At 39.5% G+C, this 21,141-nt stretch overlaps 1 protein-coding gene across 1 annotated transcript in view; it reads right to left on the minus strand.

Moving 5' to 3' along the window:
- Window positions 1–538: 538 nt before the first annotated feature.
- The window catches only part of LOC105698890 (monocarboxylate transporter 2), a 77,974-nt gene continuing 57,371 nt past the window's right edge, over window positions 539–21,141 (minus strand). Inside the window, exons 7-10 of the mRNA XM_012423511.2 lie at window positions 13,432–13,714; window positions 9,550–9,724; window positions 4,400–4,606; window positions 539–1,836 (exon numbers count right to left, since the gene is read on the minus strand). Coding sequence (XP_012278934.1) covers window positions 1,412–1,836; window positions 4,400–4,606; window positions 9,550–9,724; window positions 13,432–13,714 — 1,090 coding nt within the window. The 3' untranslated portion in view covers window positions 539–1,411. The remainder of the gene's footprint in view (window positions 1,837–4,399; window positions 4,607–9,549; window positions 9,725–13,431; window positions 13,715–21,141) is intronic.

Here is a 21,141-nt window from a genome sequence, read left to right on the forward strand (position 1 = left end):
TTAGACTTTTGGCACGACACGGTTGCTGAATCTGCTTGCGATAATTCGAACTGTTTGGAAACGCAGCGGTAAGTAAATTTGCCCTAGCCCCAACATTTGTAATATATACTCTATTGTTCGTAGAGAAAGGAACACCGTGCGATAGCGATCTCGTATAGGTCCGTAAGTTTCACTTTCATTCTAATTCTCGGTTGTCCAATTTCAGATTCGAATCAACATTGGTACAGTTACGGTATGCAGTTGCAGGAACGATCAAACTTACGGGAAGCTAGTCCAGGAAGAACCACAGGCAAAACTAATTTCGTTTTACTTTGAAATTTCTATCAACGGAATAATATGTAATCAGGAACTTCGCCAGCGATAAAATTCGATTATTACCGGCAGGCCGGTACAATTTGTTTTTGCTTTTGGACTCTTCTCTATATCGTGTTTCAAACGGCCGTAAAGCGAGGCAGTCGCGTTGCAGAGCTGGCCGAAATTGTGCCTGTTTTCTAGAGCACGAAGCTCTTCAACTTTGCGCGCTTATAGTCAAAGTTCGTCTGGAAGTTGTGAACACGTTTATGCATCGGTGTGGTGATGAGAGAGCACTTTGCACTTGTGGCAAAGCGTTTGACGCTTTCCCACCGAGTGAACATTGGCCCTTTTCGCGAATTACGCTACCCTAAAATTACCGACGTGATCGAGGGCCGCGGAAAAACTTGAAAAAACGTTGTATAACGACGCCGGAGACCAGCTCCGAGTACGTATCTCCTATGCCTACGTAAAGAGGTAATAACGAAAGTTCGCACGTTCCTCGATATTTTAATGACGGTCCCACGAATATAAAGGACAGAGAAGGAATCGGTTGGCTGTTCGACGTTTTATAACGAAAAGATGGTACGCAATAAGGAGCAAACAATGTAACGAGGTGAACGAGGATGGGATAACAATGTCCGTGCAAACGCGGACGAATATCAGTCGATACAAGTTTTCCACGACAGACCAGCACCCCCTCTACGGTAACCTTATCGATACATTACGAACCTTAGAACGTGTCCGTTCAATCCGCGTTTTATCTTTACAACTAATTTCTACACGGTCAATACGAATTCGGTTAACCCGTTGAATTCTTTAGTTCCTCCTTCAAGTCAAGTCTTCTTTCTGCATCGCCGATTCAATCGTTACAAACGACTCTCACATCACACTGACGTCGAAGTTTGTTCTCGTTTTCTTCACATAACGAGTAAAACCGCGTTTCAATCACCGTTGAAACCATCCCGGTAATTGTCGTCACGGTGAATTTCAACGAAACTATATACGAGGTTCTGTAATCGCAACCTTCGAATAGATCAGGTTCAGGTACCTGACTCGTCAAAACGAGTTGAATGTTATGGAAGAGAAAGAGCACAGGCTTGCCCGCAGGGAACAGCGATTAAACGCTGGTCGTAATCTGTTCTATTACAGTGATGTCGCGATGACGACCTCGTCGGCCCCTGTAGGCGTCTTGGTGACCGAGGCCCTCGGGGACGCTTTTGCTCGGTCGCAGAGGTGTGTGGAATTGCGGTTGACAAAATTGTTCTCGGCTCCGTAGTCGCTCGGCTTCGCGCTCCTGGAAAGGCTCGTGGTTCACGTCCAATGGAACGTGGAGCGACTGTGATTTGGGCAACCGGGATCTGGGGGGTGGCGGACAAGCACAAGGTGGTGGTACGTGCCCGATGTTGGAAGGCTGCGATCCGATGATCATAGGAGATGTTGGCTGTCGGCCCCATCCGACCAGGAACAGTAGAGCAGCACCGCACAGGGGACTCAAAGTCGACGCATAATAACCGACCCGCGGGCTGCTGGCGTTAATGTAACCTAAACAAAAATTACCTTCGTTACGACGTCTCAATGGAAAAAGTAGGCGATGCTCTCTCTAGAGCTGCTGGCATTCGGCTTCCGGGATTCCGATTCTCCATCCTCGGGCATGACCGAACACCTGAGTCGAAAGAACTGGAAGCGATTACGAGATCTTTTTTCTCATTCACGGTGCTGTAATTTAAATATCGAGAGACCGGGGTCCGTTCGGTAGAAGCCATTGGATTTAAAATATAAACTCTTGGTGAAATCGATAGCGATGCTGTCAAGTTTTAGATCTCTCAAATCCTTTTTCGATATTTGGATGTTCCTTTCTTGGGGATGAGCGAGTACTTAACTCTGAAAAATTGGAAGCGGTTATCTTCTTTGTATGTCAGGTAGTGATATACATGTGTCGATGGACCAATATCGAACATATTAAAGATTATGGAATCGGGATTTGGATCATCGCTGAAGCGAGTATGCATGGATAGAAGCATTACCAATTGTGTTTGATGTGAGTCGTTCATTTTGAAAGTGGTCTAAGTCCACTTGTGGTAAGGTTAACAAATATTATTCACTTAATAATTGCTATTATTTTAATAGGAATTGTAAATTTAACTCTCTTAGATACACTTAAGCAGGGTGACACATTGGTATCTTATACGTATATTTTTAATTTTATTGAAAGGCAAACTTTTAAATATCTCAATTTAAATACAAATGAACTTAGGTCACTTCCAAAATAAACGGCTCACGTAGTTCGATCATGGGAGTACATTCATATATCAGAATGTCTCGTCGTGCACGGAAAGAAATTAGTTTTCTTTGACATCTTTAACACGTTGAATGCCGTGGGGGTCACCGGTGACCGGTAACCGTCTTGCGATGGTACACTCGTTATTTGTTTTGGCATTCAACGTGTCAACAGGTTTTTGTAGCTGGTGGTACATTGGTGGATATGAATTTCTTCGCTTCATACATAGCTGACACCCTATCTGCAGGAGACGCATTTATGTCCGCTAGGGTACACGATCGAATAGGTTTAGGAAAGCAAAGCTACTCGTGAGTGAAAGTAAGAAGTCACTTTTCTACATCTCTGAAGTTTCCCGAAGGTCGAAGAATTGATTGCGTTGAATTTTAATCTAATCATCCGATTAGGCAAAATTCTATAAATACATTTTAACAGGGAATTCAAATGCCGTGTCGCATACTTTCTAGAAGACGAAAATGGAGGGGAATTGAGATTCATTTCTCACACTACTTTCTCCCTGCTTTTTTCCTTTGCTTTGTTCAGTTAGCGTACAGCTTGGTACTTACGGTGAGAGCGCTTAGGCTAGCCCAATTTAACGATTGTCATCGTAATGATCGTAGGAAAGTTGCGAGTCGCGCTACCGTTAAGCACGTCGGAATTAAACTCTGCTCCTTCACGGTACAATGCCTCCGTTTCACGCTTACTGCGAACCGCAGTGAAATTACGATTCGACCAAGTAGTTTCATCAAATACTATGATCAGCGACTACATAATGATGCTCGCCACGTTGCTACGCGAGGAGTCTAAAGATCAGACGTTCAACTGCAAGGAAAGTAACCGCAATGATCCCAAGGTTGACATTTCATAACTCTTCGTCACCTGCTTTCGACCTCACGTTCTCACGAGGCATGCAGGTGTTTGAACTTAAAAGCCGCTTCTAACCCGTAAAACCGTAGGAGAGATCGGGACAAGTTGTCCCACGAGGTAAATTGACCAATGTTTAATGAAGTTTTTGTTTATTACTTAACACCATTCTTAATTTTATCATCCATTCCTAATTGTGTCCCACACTTTTGTCGGTACTCAACATAATTATTTTCAGCATCGCTTAGTTATAAAAAAATAAAACACAAAAACTATGATAGGAAGTAAATTTTTTCATCCCACCGTTTTTTTTCTTTTCTAGTATAATATATTGCTTTTTATCATTTTTAAAATATGGCATATGAAACGAGCATCTATTTAACTTTGCATCGCTGTGTATATATTTTTAAATAAAATTGTTTATCATTTGTCAATATGCTTTTGAATGTTAAAATGACGTTCGGGGCAAATTGATTTACGACAAGTAGGGCAAGCTGACCGACAAACTCTTGACGTCGCGTTGGCTGTTGGTTTTTTTGTCATCATCCGTGCTTAAGGTATATTCCGAATAATTATTTGTTAGTTCATTTAAAATAAAGAGCTAAGTTTGGTGTGCTCTAAACTTATTGCGAAATTTCTTTAATTGATTAGTCGATGTATCGTGTGTTTTCCTTGCGAATAATCGTAACTTAACCTCTTCCAATGACAACCTTCAACGTTTTGAGATTATCCACCAACAACAACGCAAAAAAATACGTCGAAAAAATGTTTACACCCATTATTAAAAATGTACTGTAAAGTAGAAAATAATTTTTACTAATATGNTTAAGGGTTTCAACTCTAGTATTAACGACGCGATAATTCATTGCGAGAAAATAATGTAATATAATTGTGTTTATTATTACTAGTCACCTCCATCATTCTAGCTTAGTCGATATGCAAACCAGGGTAGTATGGTGTACCAACCAGTAAGAGGAACTCCAAGAAGGATGGGCAGGGCCTCGGCAGCCTGCACGAGAGCCCACGACCTCGCGAAATGTTTCGCTCTCAGCCTTTCGAGGGCCAACATCTTCAGGGAATAAAGGGCACCACCGAGAGATGCACCGTAGAGACCAGAAGCTAGCACCAGGCCACGATAATCTTGCACACTGCCAAGGGCCACCTGAGCAATGGCTACAATTGGGGAAAAATATTTCAATTGTAAACGTGTCTTTCAGAGTTATGCACCTGGGGATAAGATTAGAAATATTTTCACAAAAACATTGCTTGTTCTATTATGACAGCTGAAACCGCTTTCCTATTTCTTGTCAAAAATGAAAGAAAGAAGAAGCCGGCTTAGGGGGATTACGCCGATAGAATATTTTACTGAATTCACCATAATTTATTCTGTAAATCGTATTGTAGATAATTTATGAGTATGGTCATGATGTCGCGCAAAACAGAAAGTTTTCTAGGGGGAAGTTTTCAAGCTTATCGTTGAAGGTGGCGAATAGCATAATTCATGAATAATGTAGAATGCGGAGTTCACAAGTTGATCAATTTCGTGGAGTTCTAAGGGTGTGAGTTATTAGCCATGTAATATTTCAAAACGAGGTCACCAACATGGTGACATTGTGAAACCGAAGTTCTATTTGCTACGCAATCTGCTCCACTAAGTTCTCTCCTGTTTTTGCTGTAACGCTTTAACGATTCCCTTTGTACAGATATCTTGACCCCGATTTTGTCTGATGTTACTCCCTAGTCTTTGGGTTACGAGATGTATCCCGTTCCTCCACGGACTCTTTTCATCGAATATTGAAGCTAAATGAAGGTAAAAGTTTATTTTCTCAAATATTTTTTATTTTTATATATTTGGGTCCATTTTTCTCTTACTACCGATGTCCGTGGGCCTTATTACCTACATATGCGGGAAACAAACTCGAGTAGAATTATACCACCCTTTTTTAATTACGTTTTTGTTTAGGATTGTATTTTATTTTAATAGTTTGTGATTGAAATATATATTGTTCACGTACACCTCGCTCATTGTCCCTTCCCAAATACTTTATTTTTTAGCTTTTATAAGTCAGTTATGGTGAACCTTATTACTCTCAGGTTCTTTATTTTTTATAGAGCTTAATCGACAATTGCAAGAGGTGAGCAAGGTCTTATTATATTTCTTTCCTTGAAGAGGAAAGACGATAAGACGGTCTTTTCGTAAAACGAAGCGCATTGCAACTTCAAAGAAACAGCCAAGTGCACCTCAAATACCTCTCGTATTTACAACCGAAAGGAATATGAATGTCTTCATATTTATATTCAGTTTCTTATGTACATTAAGTCAAACCATGTAAGCATGTTAAACATGCACATGTCTCATATTCATGCTCTCATGTGGTAGTAAGTCGAATTAAGTATTTGTATAAACAATGCTCTCTCAATTTATCTTCTTACCGTATAAATTAAAAAAACTAAAATGGATTTTTATATGATTTATGTGAATTTTAATAGCAATTATTATATTTTCTTCGTATTTACGGTTTCATCCTATTCTTTGTACGTACCATAAATTATGCAATTTAATATGACGTATTTTTTCATCGGGGTGATGTGGAACTCGCCCGAACTGCGGAATTTAAGGTAATTTTGAAATGTTAAAGAAATCACAACTTTGACACGATCACGTTAAAATTAACGAATTCCATCTTTCGTTCTTCTATCAGTACATAACAAGGCGTACTTGAGGAAGAAATCCGTCTAGAGCATTAAGCCCCTTAAGCAACACTAATTTAGAAAGTGTGAAAATTAATCCTGAGCAATTTAAGCGAATTCTAATTTATTAGTTCCGGCGTGTTCACATCAAAGTATGTCATTCTGTAAAGTCATTTAAAGGCTGTATCGATCAATAATTTAATGTCTAACTGCGTGCCTTGAGTAAAATTAGTACACCAAAATCTTACGAAAATTCAAATGAGACATGAGTCAGTCCATTGGTTGATGAAAACGTTTAATTATATTTTAACCGATATAATAACGGAAATAAAATGAATTTCCGTGCACAGACTGTGATTAAACAACGCGCATCGATACAAGTTTGAAAACTTTTATCGAGGTTAAATCTGTTAATTTTTGAAAATTGATGATTTTTGTTTATTGCAAGTTTGGATCAATCCATCTGCGGAAAATCAGTGGAATTAAAAACAACGCGTTAAAATTGCACATGTATATTTACAAACGATAGATCGTGGAAAAGTGACGCCCTCGAATTTTCACTGTGTCGCGCTACGCCGGGCTTGCAATAAAAAATGCAATGGCAATTTGAGAAATATCGAAACGAATTTTTTATTCACGTAGAGAGATGAAGTGCGAAGCAATACTTATTCCTCAGCGGGTGTTGGATGCAAAATGATGGTATTTTCACGAATCCGGTGGTAAACTAGTGAGCGAGGAAGCAAGTGTTAGACTTCGAGAGCGTAGCTCACATTTTTCAGCACGGCTTGCACGAAGCCCGTGGACTCTCCTCAACGTTCTCACCTCTTTTGAAGTCGCACTCTTCGAGTGTTACTTGCACATGCTTCGCTTTGCATTTTATGTTACCCTCGGTCGTTCGCGGCACAAAGTATTTCCATTCTACCCCTTTTAGCGAAATGGTCGAATGTCGCGGCTCGCCAACTAAATCGTTAATGTGAGCCGGTCTGGCTAAAGAGACCGCATTTAGACAATCGACCGACACCTACCATTTTGGCACCAATTCGTTGCTCTTTTCCAATTTTAAATTAGGATTATTTGTGACAATCTGAGAGAAATTGATAGCTTCTGTCTCTCAAGACATTTTGTTCGAACCAGTTGTTAATTTCGGGTCGATAACTAGATTTCAATTCAAGTTCAAAGGGAACAAAATTTTGACCATTTAAAAGTTTATGGAAAACGATCTGGTGTACTAGGAATTTCTTGTTAAAATATATCATTATTTAATAGGATTGAAAATTGCTATATTTGTTGTATAAATCGTAACGTTTATTTGTTGTAACATGTATTGTTTATTTGTTATTTATTATAAACATAGAATTGGTATTGTGGTTATTGGTACTGTAGCTTTGGTATTTTGACTTTCCACTATATCTACAAGAATCGTGTGTTTTGTTGCTTTTATCTTTATCAAACAGTTGTTGGCATTGCTTTTAAGTTTCTAGCGACACGCTCGTTGCGTTAATAATAGGATTTTACTTGTTAGATTCACCTGCCATTGACTGCTAATTATTACATGTTTGAGATAAATAACGGTATTCAATTATTATGACGTTCAGTTTACATATTTAATTGGACAATGTTACCCATAATCGTTCACGGATAAAAACATTACGAGCAAGAATGTTAGTTAATTTATTAAATATCATAAAGAAAATATTTACTATACAACAAATATGTAATATTTCCAAAGATAAAAAACTAATGCAACATGTAAATATGTTTACAATCTGCGGTCGAGTGTTATCGACGTGCGCGTTAGGTTAGGTCGAGGACACTGATAACGTGAAATTGGACACCGGGGTCATATATATAGCTAATTAAATTCTGAAGTACCGGGACCTATACCCCGAGCGAATTGAAGTACGGGTGGCTCTGCACCTCCTGTTGCGAAGTCACCTCTTTCGTTGAATATGCATAAAGGCTTCTCCGATATTCATTTTGTAAACATGTAGATCTTTGTTCAATGTTGATATTCAATTATTCACCAATTGCTTCTAGATTAAGTACCTGCTACGTTGCGCCCTGGCTTATTGAATTTTTATTTACGATTTAAAACGATGGCGTCGTTAACTACGGTGGAAAACAGGAGCACTCATTTGTATTTCAGACAGGTTGAAGTTATTTATATAATTCAAAACGAAATGGCGCGGGTAAGTACAAGATTTTGTTGGATTTTGCATCTTAAAGTGCCTGAAATTTTATTCTCTGATCGTTCAGTTTATGTTTGACGAAGGAGGGATTTTTGCGCATTCGAACATCTAATTCCAGATACGATTCACGATCGTCCTCGAAAATAAACGTAGGAGGAATAAAGGCGAACGATAAAGCTCACGTGCGCCCTGCTTCCTAAGCGTTTCTCTCAAGGGAAAGAGCAAGGAACTCTCGGCAATGCTGAAACAAAAGTTGCGAAAAGTCGACAACTCGACGGTTTCGTGACGGCAATTTCATTTTTCAAACCGCGGAGAGTGCCTGTATGGGTTGTCATATTTCGCAGAACTTGAACCAAATTGTTCCCTTAAATTCTTGCCTTCCCGATTTTCAGTATCTCGAGGGTGGAACTTTAAGATCTCTGGCTTGAAGTGTTTCCATCGATCGTGCTTGTTACATTTACCGCATTCCGTGAACGAATCGCTCCATTATCTCTCTAAAGCTATTCCGCACCCTATTCAGAATTAAAAGATACTTATTCAAGAATCATTAGTCAAACTTCCTTCTCACAGTGAACAAACAACAATGCCGATTATCCACAAAGCATTGATCAGTTCCCGATCAATCATAATCCGAGGTATTAATAACTACTTCACTAATTAATCTGCAATGTAACACTTGATAATTCGCACGCCGCGATTACAAAAGCTCCACTCATCAAGCACATATTCATTGCAAGCAAACTGATTTTTCATTGCTTTCGATATCTCGTTTCATTCGCATTATAAAATGTCGTTTCGCGCTCACTCAGGCAACCGATATTCTGATATCTCTTTTATTTATTGATATCTAAATTCTTTATTAATGTGGAATAATAGATGAATAAATTGCAGGCAAATTTGTCGCCGAATTTTGGAACTTCGAATAATCGAGATAGGTCAAGCCTCAAGATCGTTCTTCAAAGTGGATTTCGCGATTCATGAAAAACATGGTAGTATAAATTTCACAGGAAGTCAGACTCATGGTCACCTGCGTAAAGAATCTTTATTGCTCCTCGACGCATCTTCAACGACGCAGCTTCACCCTCTAACTATTCGGAAGGCGTTCGTACAGTTTATGGGAAGTTTTCGGATTCACGCCCGTCCGCCTTCTCGCCCATGGAAGCCAGATCGGAGCGTCCATATCGCGGCATGGGCGAAGAGGCGTTCCGAGGACCAGTTACAACAATGCATACTGACCAACTCCGAGAAGAGCTACTTGGCAGAGGTATTGTCTGGATACCAAACACTGGGCGGATGGTCTGGCGGTAACAACGCCCCAAGCTGCGCACCCGAGAGCCGCTGCCAACCCCAAACAAGTTTGCAACAGCACCAGGGCACTGGCCTCCAAACCATCCTGACTTCCTTGCAGAGCCTGGAAAATACGACCGGGTATTTAGTATTTTCAAATTGCGAGTATTAACAAGAATACCGAATGGTAAGCATATAAAGGTTTGTAAATGCATAGAGGAGTGAAAATATCATGTACGTCTGTTCCAACCAGCAGGACTATAGGGTACCTACATTACGTCTTGTTTTCCGTTTTTTGCCACTTTTTGTTATCGTGATGCGTAAAGGAAGAGATTAGATGAATGGTAAAGTAACTGACATCTTAATTACGTTTATCTACCCTGATGAAGAACATCGTGATCGATCTTTAGAGTTGATACTGACAATGAGAAGTAATTGATTACGGAGCTGAAATCATTGAAGGGTGTTAACGCAAATTATTAGCATGTATTATGAAAGGACACTCGGTGGGTTATATTCCTGTAACATACAAACAGTATGTATCAAATTTAAATTATATTTTAAATTGAATAATAGATTATTGTAATGTAGAAGAAAATTAGTGGATGTAAAGGTATGGAACACTGTGTTGCGAATAATGTACTTTTAAAAAATGTTGCAAACGTGTAATAGAATTTATTTTGGGTTTCAAAGGTCATTTTCAAATTAAGAAAAGTTTCGTTACAGAAATATAGGGCTTATAACAGATTGATGTTGTTTAGATTTTTTTGAAGTCCGCCGTTCATACAATTTTGTACTCAATCCGCGTGCGATATTTCCAGCTGAAAGTTGAAATGGCGTTAAACAATAGAACCTTTAATAGTTTTGAAGAATCTCAGAATTCCTGGCGAGTTTACGTCATAGGTGAATTCGCAATTCTGCGAAATGAGAACGCAGCGTCGGTGCACTAAATTCTGTCTTACTCTCTGTGCTCTTGACATCATTGCGATTATTCCCGTTAAAGGAATTTTCACATTAACGTACTTTCCGGGAAGATAATTGCTAGCGCAGCTTTAAATCTGGACTGCAATCGATTTTAATTGGAACTGATGAGCAGAGATGCGTCTCGGACTTCACGGGAATGGAATAAAGCACTAATTATTGGCTTTGCATCGTTATCCTAATACCGGAATTCTGCCACCTGCCAGTCCCCAACATATTGCGTTGTTTCAATTCATTAATCGATAGTACTGACTAGGCATTCCTTCAATTAGTCAACCAGATTCAAGCCAGCTACATGGGTTTACAAGAATGATGTTTAAATAAATCCCATTAATAAGTTGCCGGTTGTAGGTAATCAGATTTAGTCCAGATTACCAGAAGTAAATCTCTCAGACGTAAACTTAGTTTTTGCCAATATGCAATAACGTCGCGACACTTGTAAGCTATAAACTGTTTCAAGTGCACGGGTGGGAAATTAAAGAGTAATTCTTTGTGTACGGTTTATTTAAATAGGTATACGTGTCAATGAACATAATTGAGTCTCGTTATTGGCAGTGTAGGCGGGTCATTAAATTATTCATAATGGTAATTCCGGATTTACGATAACCCATCGAAGATTCTCTCATTACGTTATTAAGCTTCGACCTGGTTCCATCGGTGTAGGTATCGGTAACAACTTTAAGCTGGGTACAAGCAATTATAAAGGCGACGTTTAATTATTTTAATTTACAGATACCGATTATGTCTATAATCTTGATGCAAATCGCAAAGAAGCCAGAATTTAGAAAGGGAATTGATTCAGATCAAACAGGTAATCCTGATGAGCCAGGGGGTTAAAGGATTCGAGCGGTTATTGTCATTACGCGTAATTGGGGATCGTCCTATCCTTGGATTCACAGTAAGTGGTCTAGACGAGATTATCATAGGTAGGGAAGCTCATTAGGGGGTAAATCAGCTTATTAGCACGATATAACGATGCGGTACATATACATATTTATATACGTATACGCGGTAAACGATTGCAAATATACGTGGATGGAATGGAACAATGATTTTTAATATCTAACCGCCCTGGGGGGGGGGGGGGCGCAGTACACTTAAATGGCACATGTGTTAACAGACGCACACATTCGTCAAAGCCCAAAGCATAATTATCGGTATAGCTTTCGCGGTAATAATACGGAATTCACGGAACTGCGTCGAAGGGATTCGTTAGCTAGTGATACACGGATCTGCTTGATTTGGTGGATGACTGGTAGGTCGGATCCTGGCACGAGGGCTTACAAAAGGGACGTTTAACTAGACTGGTTAACAGATGCCGTTTGCGCCTATAATCCTATCACGACTTGCAAGGGTAGGCAGAACTTAGAAAGGGAATTAATTTGGATTAAATCCGCAGTCCGATCTGTCAGTAGATCAAGGGATTAACGCGATTGCGGCCGATCCGTGACCGCCGGGTTTCTGTGTTCCTATCGGATCGCGTTAATTCATCTAACCGAGATTATCTCCATCGGGGCAAATTCCCGTAGAATGAATTTATTCGTTGTAGAACATGAAAAATGAGTTTATTTCTTCCCCTGCGTTCCTTCTAGCATAAGGATGGTGCAGGGACGTAAGTTTGAAAGATGGTGGAAAATGTTTTTCTTGATTTAATATTTTATAGGCATGACCGGCGCCTCAGAGGTTTTTTTGACATAATGAGGTTCGAGTTCGTTCAATCAGGTTTTCTAATTTGTCGCCTCTGAAATTTGCGAAGGCAAGCGTCGATTAAGCTCGTTTCGCTACGAGGTAGTGTCTGGTCGAGAAGCCCAAAAGAGCTCGATTCAATCAGGCCTTCCCGGGGTTTGCGATCAACCTGAATGCGAGGTGCCGCAACGCTGCCATAATTATTATGCTTACGGCAGAATCGATCGGGCTTGGGTAAACATTCTGCCAAATTACGATAGAGCTGGTGCGTCGAGAACATTTATTTCCTATATTAGAACATAAGCGAATTCAATTTTTTACAGATGGGCAGTTTAGTGATTCTTCATCCGGGTATATATAAGATCTAGTCATTGTAAATGAGTACTCGTGACCAGAAGATTGACTGAGCCGTATTGTTAAAAATCTTTGGAAACCAACAATATTTTTTTTTCACTGACGCGATTAGTGCCACACAGTTGTATTTTCGACACACCGTTTCAACCTTTTAAATGAGGTTTTTAAATTGTTACGTTTCAAATGTTTCAAAAGAAGCGTTGATTCGAGCTCGTTTCGCTATGGTGTAACGTCCAGTCAGAAATACGTAGTGCTCAACCCGATCAAATTTTCCTGTGATTCGCAGCCGGGTGGAATGCGGAGTACCATAATAGTGCTGCAATTATTATGCTCGCGGCAGGATCGATCGAGCGTAAATATCTGTGGAATCACGATACTGTCGACGTGTAGAGAAAATTCAATTCCCGGATAAATTTAAATACACGTCCGTCCTACTTCGGTAATGTTCCATTCGCTTATATATAATCAATGGTTGATACTCGAATACGCGACGTAAATTTCATTTGGTTCCATGGATGAACAGCGAAAACGGTGAAAAATCTTCTAATCACCTTATCGATTCTTTTAAGTTAATCTCGCTGGCGATCTAATTGTTGCTAGGCATTAGTTCCGTTTCACCCCCGAGGGTGTCTAATGGTAAGTATTATTTCAAGATGATTTCCCGACTCGATCAACCGGGGAATGTGAAATATTCGGCCCAATCAGGTTTACTAGGGATTTGCGATCGGGCAGGACGTAAAGGAGCGCAACGGTATCACCATTATGGTACCTATGACGGGATCGATCGGACACGCGTACATATTAACTCACGATATAGAAGGCTGGCGTGTAGAGTCCGAAGCCTGCAGCCCCCGATGCCAGCATGAGCATTCGGACAGGTCGGCTTCCCAGTGGACTCAGATCCAGGAAAGGCTCCTTAGAACTCCTCGAGCTCGACTTCTTCTCCTTGACCTTGTTCCTTTGGTTCTTTAGGTGGACGATGGCTCGGCGTTGAGGATGATAGATGGAGGCATTCCTGTAGATCAGGCCTAGGAAGAACGCCACGCACAGGGCACCCGTTACGCACTGCAGGCCGTATCTCCAGCCAAGTTTCCTGAAACGATGGTTCTATCAAAAACGAAGTGGTAATTCCATACTTCAAAATGATCTCGAGCACATTCCGAGGAGTTCAAGGATGGTCGCGCGACGCCGCAATGTAAACGATAGCTTGGTTTTTTAATCGTTTTTAGAGACTGGTAAAAGAAACTTCGAGGATTTCGTATTTAGGTAAAAGAGACTAATTTTTTGACGACATAGTGCTAACTTTGGTGGAAATTTTAAATCTTATTTAATGACTAAAGTTTATGACGTGTGATTAAGTGTGATATTTTATTGAAATCGTAAAAAATATTGTTGTCGATGTTTCTATGTGAAGTCCACAGAAATGTAAAATCCGAGGTCTTTCACTTTGCGAATGATTTTGAAAACATTTGGATATTTGTATTGAAATGTGTGAAACTGACCGATCTCGGTAATTATTGCAATGGTTTCGATTGAACATTTTAAGCGGAGATCCCTGGGGGATTGGAAGTTACTTAACATTCATCAAGCATGATTATCATATTTGGAACCGTCGATCCTCATTGCGAGGAAAAAATAATCGTAAACCCAAACAGGCTTTTTCGGCGGGCGAGAAGTCAAAAGGAATAAGCAATATTATTCAATGCGGCCATTACCGTCATCGCTCTTCGATACTTTATGGAATATCATTCACAGGGACAAAATTAGAATATTTGAAACAAGTTGATAGAGGCATCATTTGTCGGTCTCTATAATGAAAATGTTCAATTTAACGTATAAAATGAGAAATTCTATTATGTTAAAGGATTTCTCAAGGATTTAAAAACCTGTGTAACATTTTGAAAACATTTATCCCTAAAGAAGGGTGATTTTCGATGTATCTAATCAATAACGGAGATTTTAACGCTTGTAGAACGCAGAATTATTGCAGATTGATACGGGAGAAAGAAGAAACCGGTTGAGTGAAATTTTGTCATGGATTGCAGCTTTTATAAAGAATGGTCTTCATAAAGATACGTCTTCTGTTGGTAAGGCGAACCTCTCCTGTTTTCCCGTGCATTCTGCAGTCGGACATTATATAGAGTCGATCCTTTCAAGCAAGACTTCTATCCGTGGAGCGATTTTCTATCCCATAACCAAGGGGATCACGTTCCATCGGGCGATTCAATTTTTCCGGAGACCACCTACGCACCTTCTGCCAAGAGCTGAAGTAAATAGGACAAGCGTCCGTGCTTGCAAAAATGAACTTTCGTATAAGGCTCCGCTGGAGGTCGCGCACACAAGGTTCATCGCCTTTGCTTCTCATAATATATGTATTTAATTATTTCATCAAGGAACACATGATCATCTTAACAAAATGTATCAGATAAACAAATCGATCTTGTTGAATTTTAACAGCTTTGGGAAGGACATACGAGACACTTTTAACTTACAGAGAATTCTCACCTACTATTGTGTGCAATTTTAAAATCTTATAGGGCGGCCATTTTTATTCATTATATATAAATATATTCCTTCAAAATGAGTATTATTACCGTCTCAAATCAAATGACTAAAACAATATATCACATTTAATAAGAGAACAAGATTATTTTGTCAATAAAACTTCCTTCTATCTAGGTATAGGGATCCCATTTTCACCTTTTGCACAGGGCAACCATCGTTCTTTCGGACATCTTGCTCCGGGTGATCTTTTATCCCGTAACCAACGGATTTCACGTCTAAGACAGTGCAATTTCTCCAGAGACCACCAATGCATCTTCTGTCTACTGATAAAGCAGAGGGGACAATCGTTTGTTCTTTTGAGCTTGAACTTTCGAGCGATTTTTACCTGTAAGCTCGTGTAAGCTCGGTATTCGTGTCGGTGCTTTTCTCGATGTGAGATCAAACCTTTTCTTAGATGCAATTTGGCGTGTGTTAGATCTTACACGTATCTACACCCAAATCGAAGGTGCCCGGTTGAAACGAGCGTGTATGGCGATTCAATTTCGTTCAGCAGCCGGTTACACGGGAAAGAGGTTTCCCAGGTTTCGCCAAAGTCAACGGCTATGTGAGCGTATACACACAAAGATCCGCATCTCGCTGGGGTGAATTTAAAATGTTCCACTTAAGGTTAACGTGGTATTTTTCGCAACGTTTTCCTCGAGATATCAAATAGAGGCTTTTACCCGTTCGCGTTTGCAAGTCTTGGAAGATGCACGTTTCTTATACACGGGGTATTGTTTTACTTCTTTTCGGGTAAAGTCATACACGTGTGGGTAAAGTCACCCTGTAGTGGTAATTCTTAATGTATCTAGATAATAAAGTAATATAGAAATAGAGAGAGATGGAGGGAGAAATAGGGAGGGATGAAGAGAGAGGGAACCAAGAGGCTCAGAGGTGTTCCGTTTACGAGATAGAAGTTGGCTGCTTTTGTCAAAGGCCGTTGCCAGAAATTTGAGGAACTCTATTCCGATCGTGGACGCACGATCTGGCCAGACATTATAACGTTCCTCCTGCAAAGCCTGACGAAGTAATATTAATTGGAGTAAAATCGTCGGATTGCTAAAAAGGCAATCCCTTCTACTGCCGCACTGACGATCCCTCGTACAACTCCAGAAAAATAAGCCTCTCTCTCTCTCTCTAACATTGTTACTTAGTTGATGCGTCTCGTTCTCGTCATATTTGTCTTTGTAATTCGCCTTTCTGTTTATTTATCTTTTTATTCCTGCGTAGCGTTTTATTTTTAAATTAGTTGTTCTTCTATCGTTATCTTTTCCGTTAGCGCGATTATTTTGTTATTTATTCTTTTAAGTTCGTTTCTGTATTGGTCTCGGTCTCTTTTTATTCTATTTATAATTTGCGCAATTTTTTACTTTATTTATTTATTTATTTGTCTATTCTTGTTTGATTAATATAGAGACCTTTTAGACTTCCCCGTTTATTCTCATTGGTTTGTCTCCTAGTTTTTTTAGAAGTCCCTCTCTCAGGGAAATCTCCAACCGTTACAACCCAAATACATCTAGTACGTCAAGTCGCATTTATGTTCTCATAGATAACATTTTCGCTTCCATGATCTTTCCCCTTTTTTCACCGTGAGCAGAATAGACCATTTATTTCATTCTCTGATTCGAACTCAACTCTGATAGATTTTACGAACACGTCTCTATGCGGTTAAGGTTTGTAGGAATGATTCTCAAGTCGGCTTATTTCTTTCTTTTTTTCTTTAGATCGGGAAGGAGAGTACGAGGAAAGATGAATGAACGCAGAGTGAGAGATGGAATTTCGCGAAGGCAAGTTACACATTTTTGCCGCAATGCAGAAAGGGGCTAGGTCCGACGAGAGCGCTATATCGAAATGCTGCTGAAACTTGTAGAGCTGGCTGCGCAACGCGAAATGAAAGCAGTCACATGTTGCTTCGAACTAACGAGACTTTTTGGAATAGGACGCCAGTTTGCGAATTCAACGACCAGCTCGTCTTTCAATATCGAGTAAAAGTCATACGTGGAAACGCAACATCGAATTATAAATTCTAAAAATTGGTACGTTTAACCACAAATTTTTCTTACAGCAGCCAGTCCGGTTCTTGTCAACTTCAATGTTTTTCGTGCGCGGCTCTCAAATTCAGTATTTACTGAATAATGTAAAATATCATGAAAATCGTAAAAAATGTTTCCGTTAACAATAGAAAGAATTATGTTTACTCGTTGTTATTCACACATTTTCTCTTTTTTTGCATGATCCTGTGTCAGAAAATTTGTCTCATATTTGTTTCCGCGTTCCCTGAAGTCTCGCAAAACTCGACAGCGCAATTTCCTTAATTATTCGTGGATAATCTTTAATGAAATTTGCATGAATTTTCGATTGAATTTCTTAATAAATTCCGGTGGCTAATGACTGCTCGGCTTGCCCCTGTTAACTACGGGCCTCCATTCCATACTTTTCTGATAAACCCGGATTTCCCGGCCACGGCCGAGGGTGTCTAGTATCTCATTGTTTTATCATCGACCCTTTCGCTTTCTTTATTTTCGGAACTTAATCCGCACGAATCGCGAAATTTGATTAGATCTAGCAATTGTAATGCTGAGAACAGATTTTTGTCTCATTTCGATACAAGCGAGAATTAGGACTGATATGTTTCATTTTCCTATTTTACTGTTCACCTTTATATTTTTCATCCTTTACCTTGTACCGTCTATTATTTAAGTTGTCCATTTGGGCCCGAAAGTTGCCGATGTTTTATTGAGTTTTTATATTTTCTTTTTTGACATTTCTTTCTTTCAAGTGATATTGTCTAATTTGAATTATTTGGTTAAATTACAATTTTTATTAGATATATTAAGTAATTATTAGTATTGAATATGATCTCTTATTTTCCTATTTTAATTTCTCATTCTGTCTTTTGTAACGGTTTTTGTCTTCCAGTTTTCTTTGTTGTTCTCCGTAGATACTGTTCGATACTTATTACTCTGCACTTTTTTTCAGCTCTTAAACTGTAGTTAATTACTATCGTCCCGCTGCTTTTCCCGTTCTTCTTTTTTGTTGCGCCGAATAATTCAAGCGCTTAATTCAGATACGGAAATTATGTACATCTAATCGTGAGCTGGCTCCAATTTTCCTATGAGTAGGTATTATGGTTCATTTTTATCGCGACGTTGCCGTTATCCTGCTTTTCTTATTGCAGTGAATTTCAGTCAATTCAGCCGATTCAGGTAAATTTGTTATAAAGTCAGTTATGAACTCTACTTTCTTTTGTTATTACCAGTACCGGTATAAGATGTTTATATTTTACGTAAAATTTATTAACTCCATAAATATTGTTATTGCGTTTTCGGCACAAACAAAACATTGTATTTCGGTGAAAATCAACTTTAATTACGATAGAAAAGATTCATAGGTACATTATTTTCTGCACAAGTTAACAAATTAACCTTGGGGTTATCTAGATGTACAAAGTATTTCGTATATTCAAAAATCTACCCGCTGTTAAGGAGACTAGGCATCGGAAAATCTCGAATTTTTTCGTTTTTTTTTGTATTCTGTTACTACAATCGCTTCCACACATTTCGACGCAAAGGAAACTGAAAAATTTACAAAATTGAGCTCAGGAGAGCAATCAAATTCCAATACTCCGCTGAGGGTTCGATTAGTTTGCTGGATGTTATGATGACCAGGTTACGTGACCAGGAGCGCTTGTTAGATGCAGACAAAAGATCGCAAGCATCGACAAAAGAAGCACAGAAAAAGCTGAACTCAAGAAGTCCTTCTACAGCGCCGGCAATTTTTAACGTACGTAAGTTTCAATCTTTTGGCCGTAGTACTGCGCCAGAATTTAAACGCGTTTTTCTATATCTTAATATATATAAATAGCATTTTGTACTAGTTTTGCCGCGATAACACAAGAACAATTGAAGATATCGCCATGATTTTATGTTAAAATGATGATATCAACTTTCTCTACAAAATGAACCGTAAAATATATGAAATCAATTGATTATTATCGATATTACAACAAATAACATCCGTTTTTCGATGTTTTTCACATTTTTGCCGCTATTTCTTTAATTTTTATAGTTTCTCAAAAATTGTAGGTTCAGTCTGTGGAGGAACATCCCCTGAAGAGAATGGTGTTTGGGAATTGCCGAAAACTTCAACCGGTCACTCAGAATCGTGGCAATGAAAGAACAGGGCATGAGATGCATGGTCTTCTTTATCCGCCCATATCTCTTTTAAATATTAATATTTTTGGAACCTCAATCACTGAATTTAGTAGCCAAAACTCCAATAAAAACGTTGTAAAAAAAGAAAATGTATGTATGTTGTTTCGGTTCTTCACAAATGCGATTTGAATTTTATTCCATTTTCGGCATATTTTCACTGCCTGGCCCCCTTAAGCCATATTCATTTTAATTCATCAACCATCTCACTTGGGGGTCAAAAAAGGGCGCATCAACCGACCAAGATTAGTGTACATTTACCTGCAGAATATCTCGGTTTTTCTGGATTTCGTTCTCAGCGCGGGGTAACGTAATGGCTGGACGGAATCCCGAGAATGGATAAATCCGGGATTTCGGAGCGCATGGGATTAAAACGGATGAAAGTCGCGAGAGGCGTTATTACTGCCGCAGGCTTTAAGTCCGTAGGCATCATTAGTCGGCAATTTGCGGAGCTACGAAGCCGATTGTTCTCTCGCATGCCGGAAGGTAAGCTCCATTTCGATATTGGCCGACCACGACGTGCGATTCCCCCCGGCTGCATGCGGAAGTAATACCACGGCTGTCGTCCGGAAACCTCGCCGACGAGTCCCAGAAAATGCCTGCGATTTACGGCAATCGTCTCGGCCTGGTTCGGCTCCTGAATTCCCGGCTCCTCCGGAATATTCCTCCCTTTTTCTTTTCAAGATATTTATGCATCCCCCGCGTTTCACTTTCGTTGCGGTATAGTCAATTAAGCGACCCTTGCGAATATTTTGGCAGCGAGGTACAATATACGAAGCACGGTTGATGGTAATTTAATTTAGCACAGCTGTTATTTAAAAGATTGTGAAACCTGCCGTGGTATTTTTTAAAAGTGCACCGTTCGATAAAAATTCAAAAGATACGTGTTGTGCCACCAGTTTCAAGTTTTTAGCCCAGATATTATTTTTTTCCAGCTTCGATTACATTTCAACTGATTTCGAGTGGTTGACCGAAAGTACCATTTGCGATTTCGCCAAAATACATCCTCATTAATATAAGTCGCTACCTTCAATTTCACCGAGTTTCCTTGAATCTATTCCTTCGAAATCGATATGAAGTTAGTAACACTCAGAAATGCGGAATTATATTGAATAAATGAATTTTAAAGCGACCGTGACCTACCCAGAAATCGATGGTGGTTCTACCTCGGCGTGGCCTTCTTTCCTTCTTTTTAAGAATAAAACGAAGACGTTGATCGAATTGAATTATAGGAGAGAAAGGGCTTTGAGATGTCGGCATCGCAAATGGAGATATTACGGTGTCCGGACCGTTCCATTGGGGGTGAAAACCACCTGTGTACCCCCTCGCGCTGTCTCCCATGGTAGACCTTTATAATATTGGTTTCTGATGGAAAGCTCTTAGCGGATTTTGGTGTTCAACTTTAAGTCCGCTTCCGCGCGTTAATCCTTCCCTTGGGATAAAACATCCTGATACATTTCAAAATGGTCTGCAGGATAAATAAAAAATAGTTTTTATCTGACACGCAAAAATAGGCTGATAAGTAATACTGCACACATTAAAGTCTCACCACTTGGCTGTGGTCCTGACTGCCATAGGTGATACCAAAAAATTAAAATAATACACATCAAATTATATCGTTAACCAGAATAATTTTATTACTGCAAGTTATAAACAGATTCTCTTCCCTCGCTGTATCGAAGGGTAGTTTGCAAGGTTCTCGTTGTTGGATCGGGAATGTTCAATAGGTGTTTCTCATAGAGGGTATCTTAACGACCGCGGTCCC

The sequence above is a fragment of the Orussus abietinus genome, unplaced genomic scaffold, assembly GCF_000612105.2.
Source record: "Orussus abietinus isolate OABI.00-Male unplaced genomic scaffold, Oabi_2.0 scaffold268, whole genome shotgun sequence".
NCBI lineage: Eukaryota > Metazoa > Arthropoda > Insecta > Hymenoptera > Orussidae > Orussus > Orussus abietinus.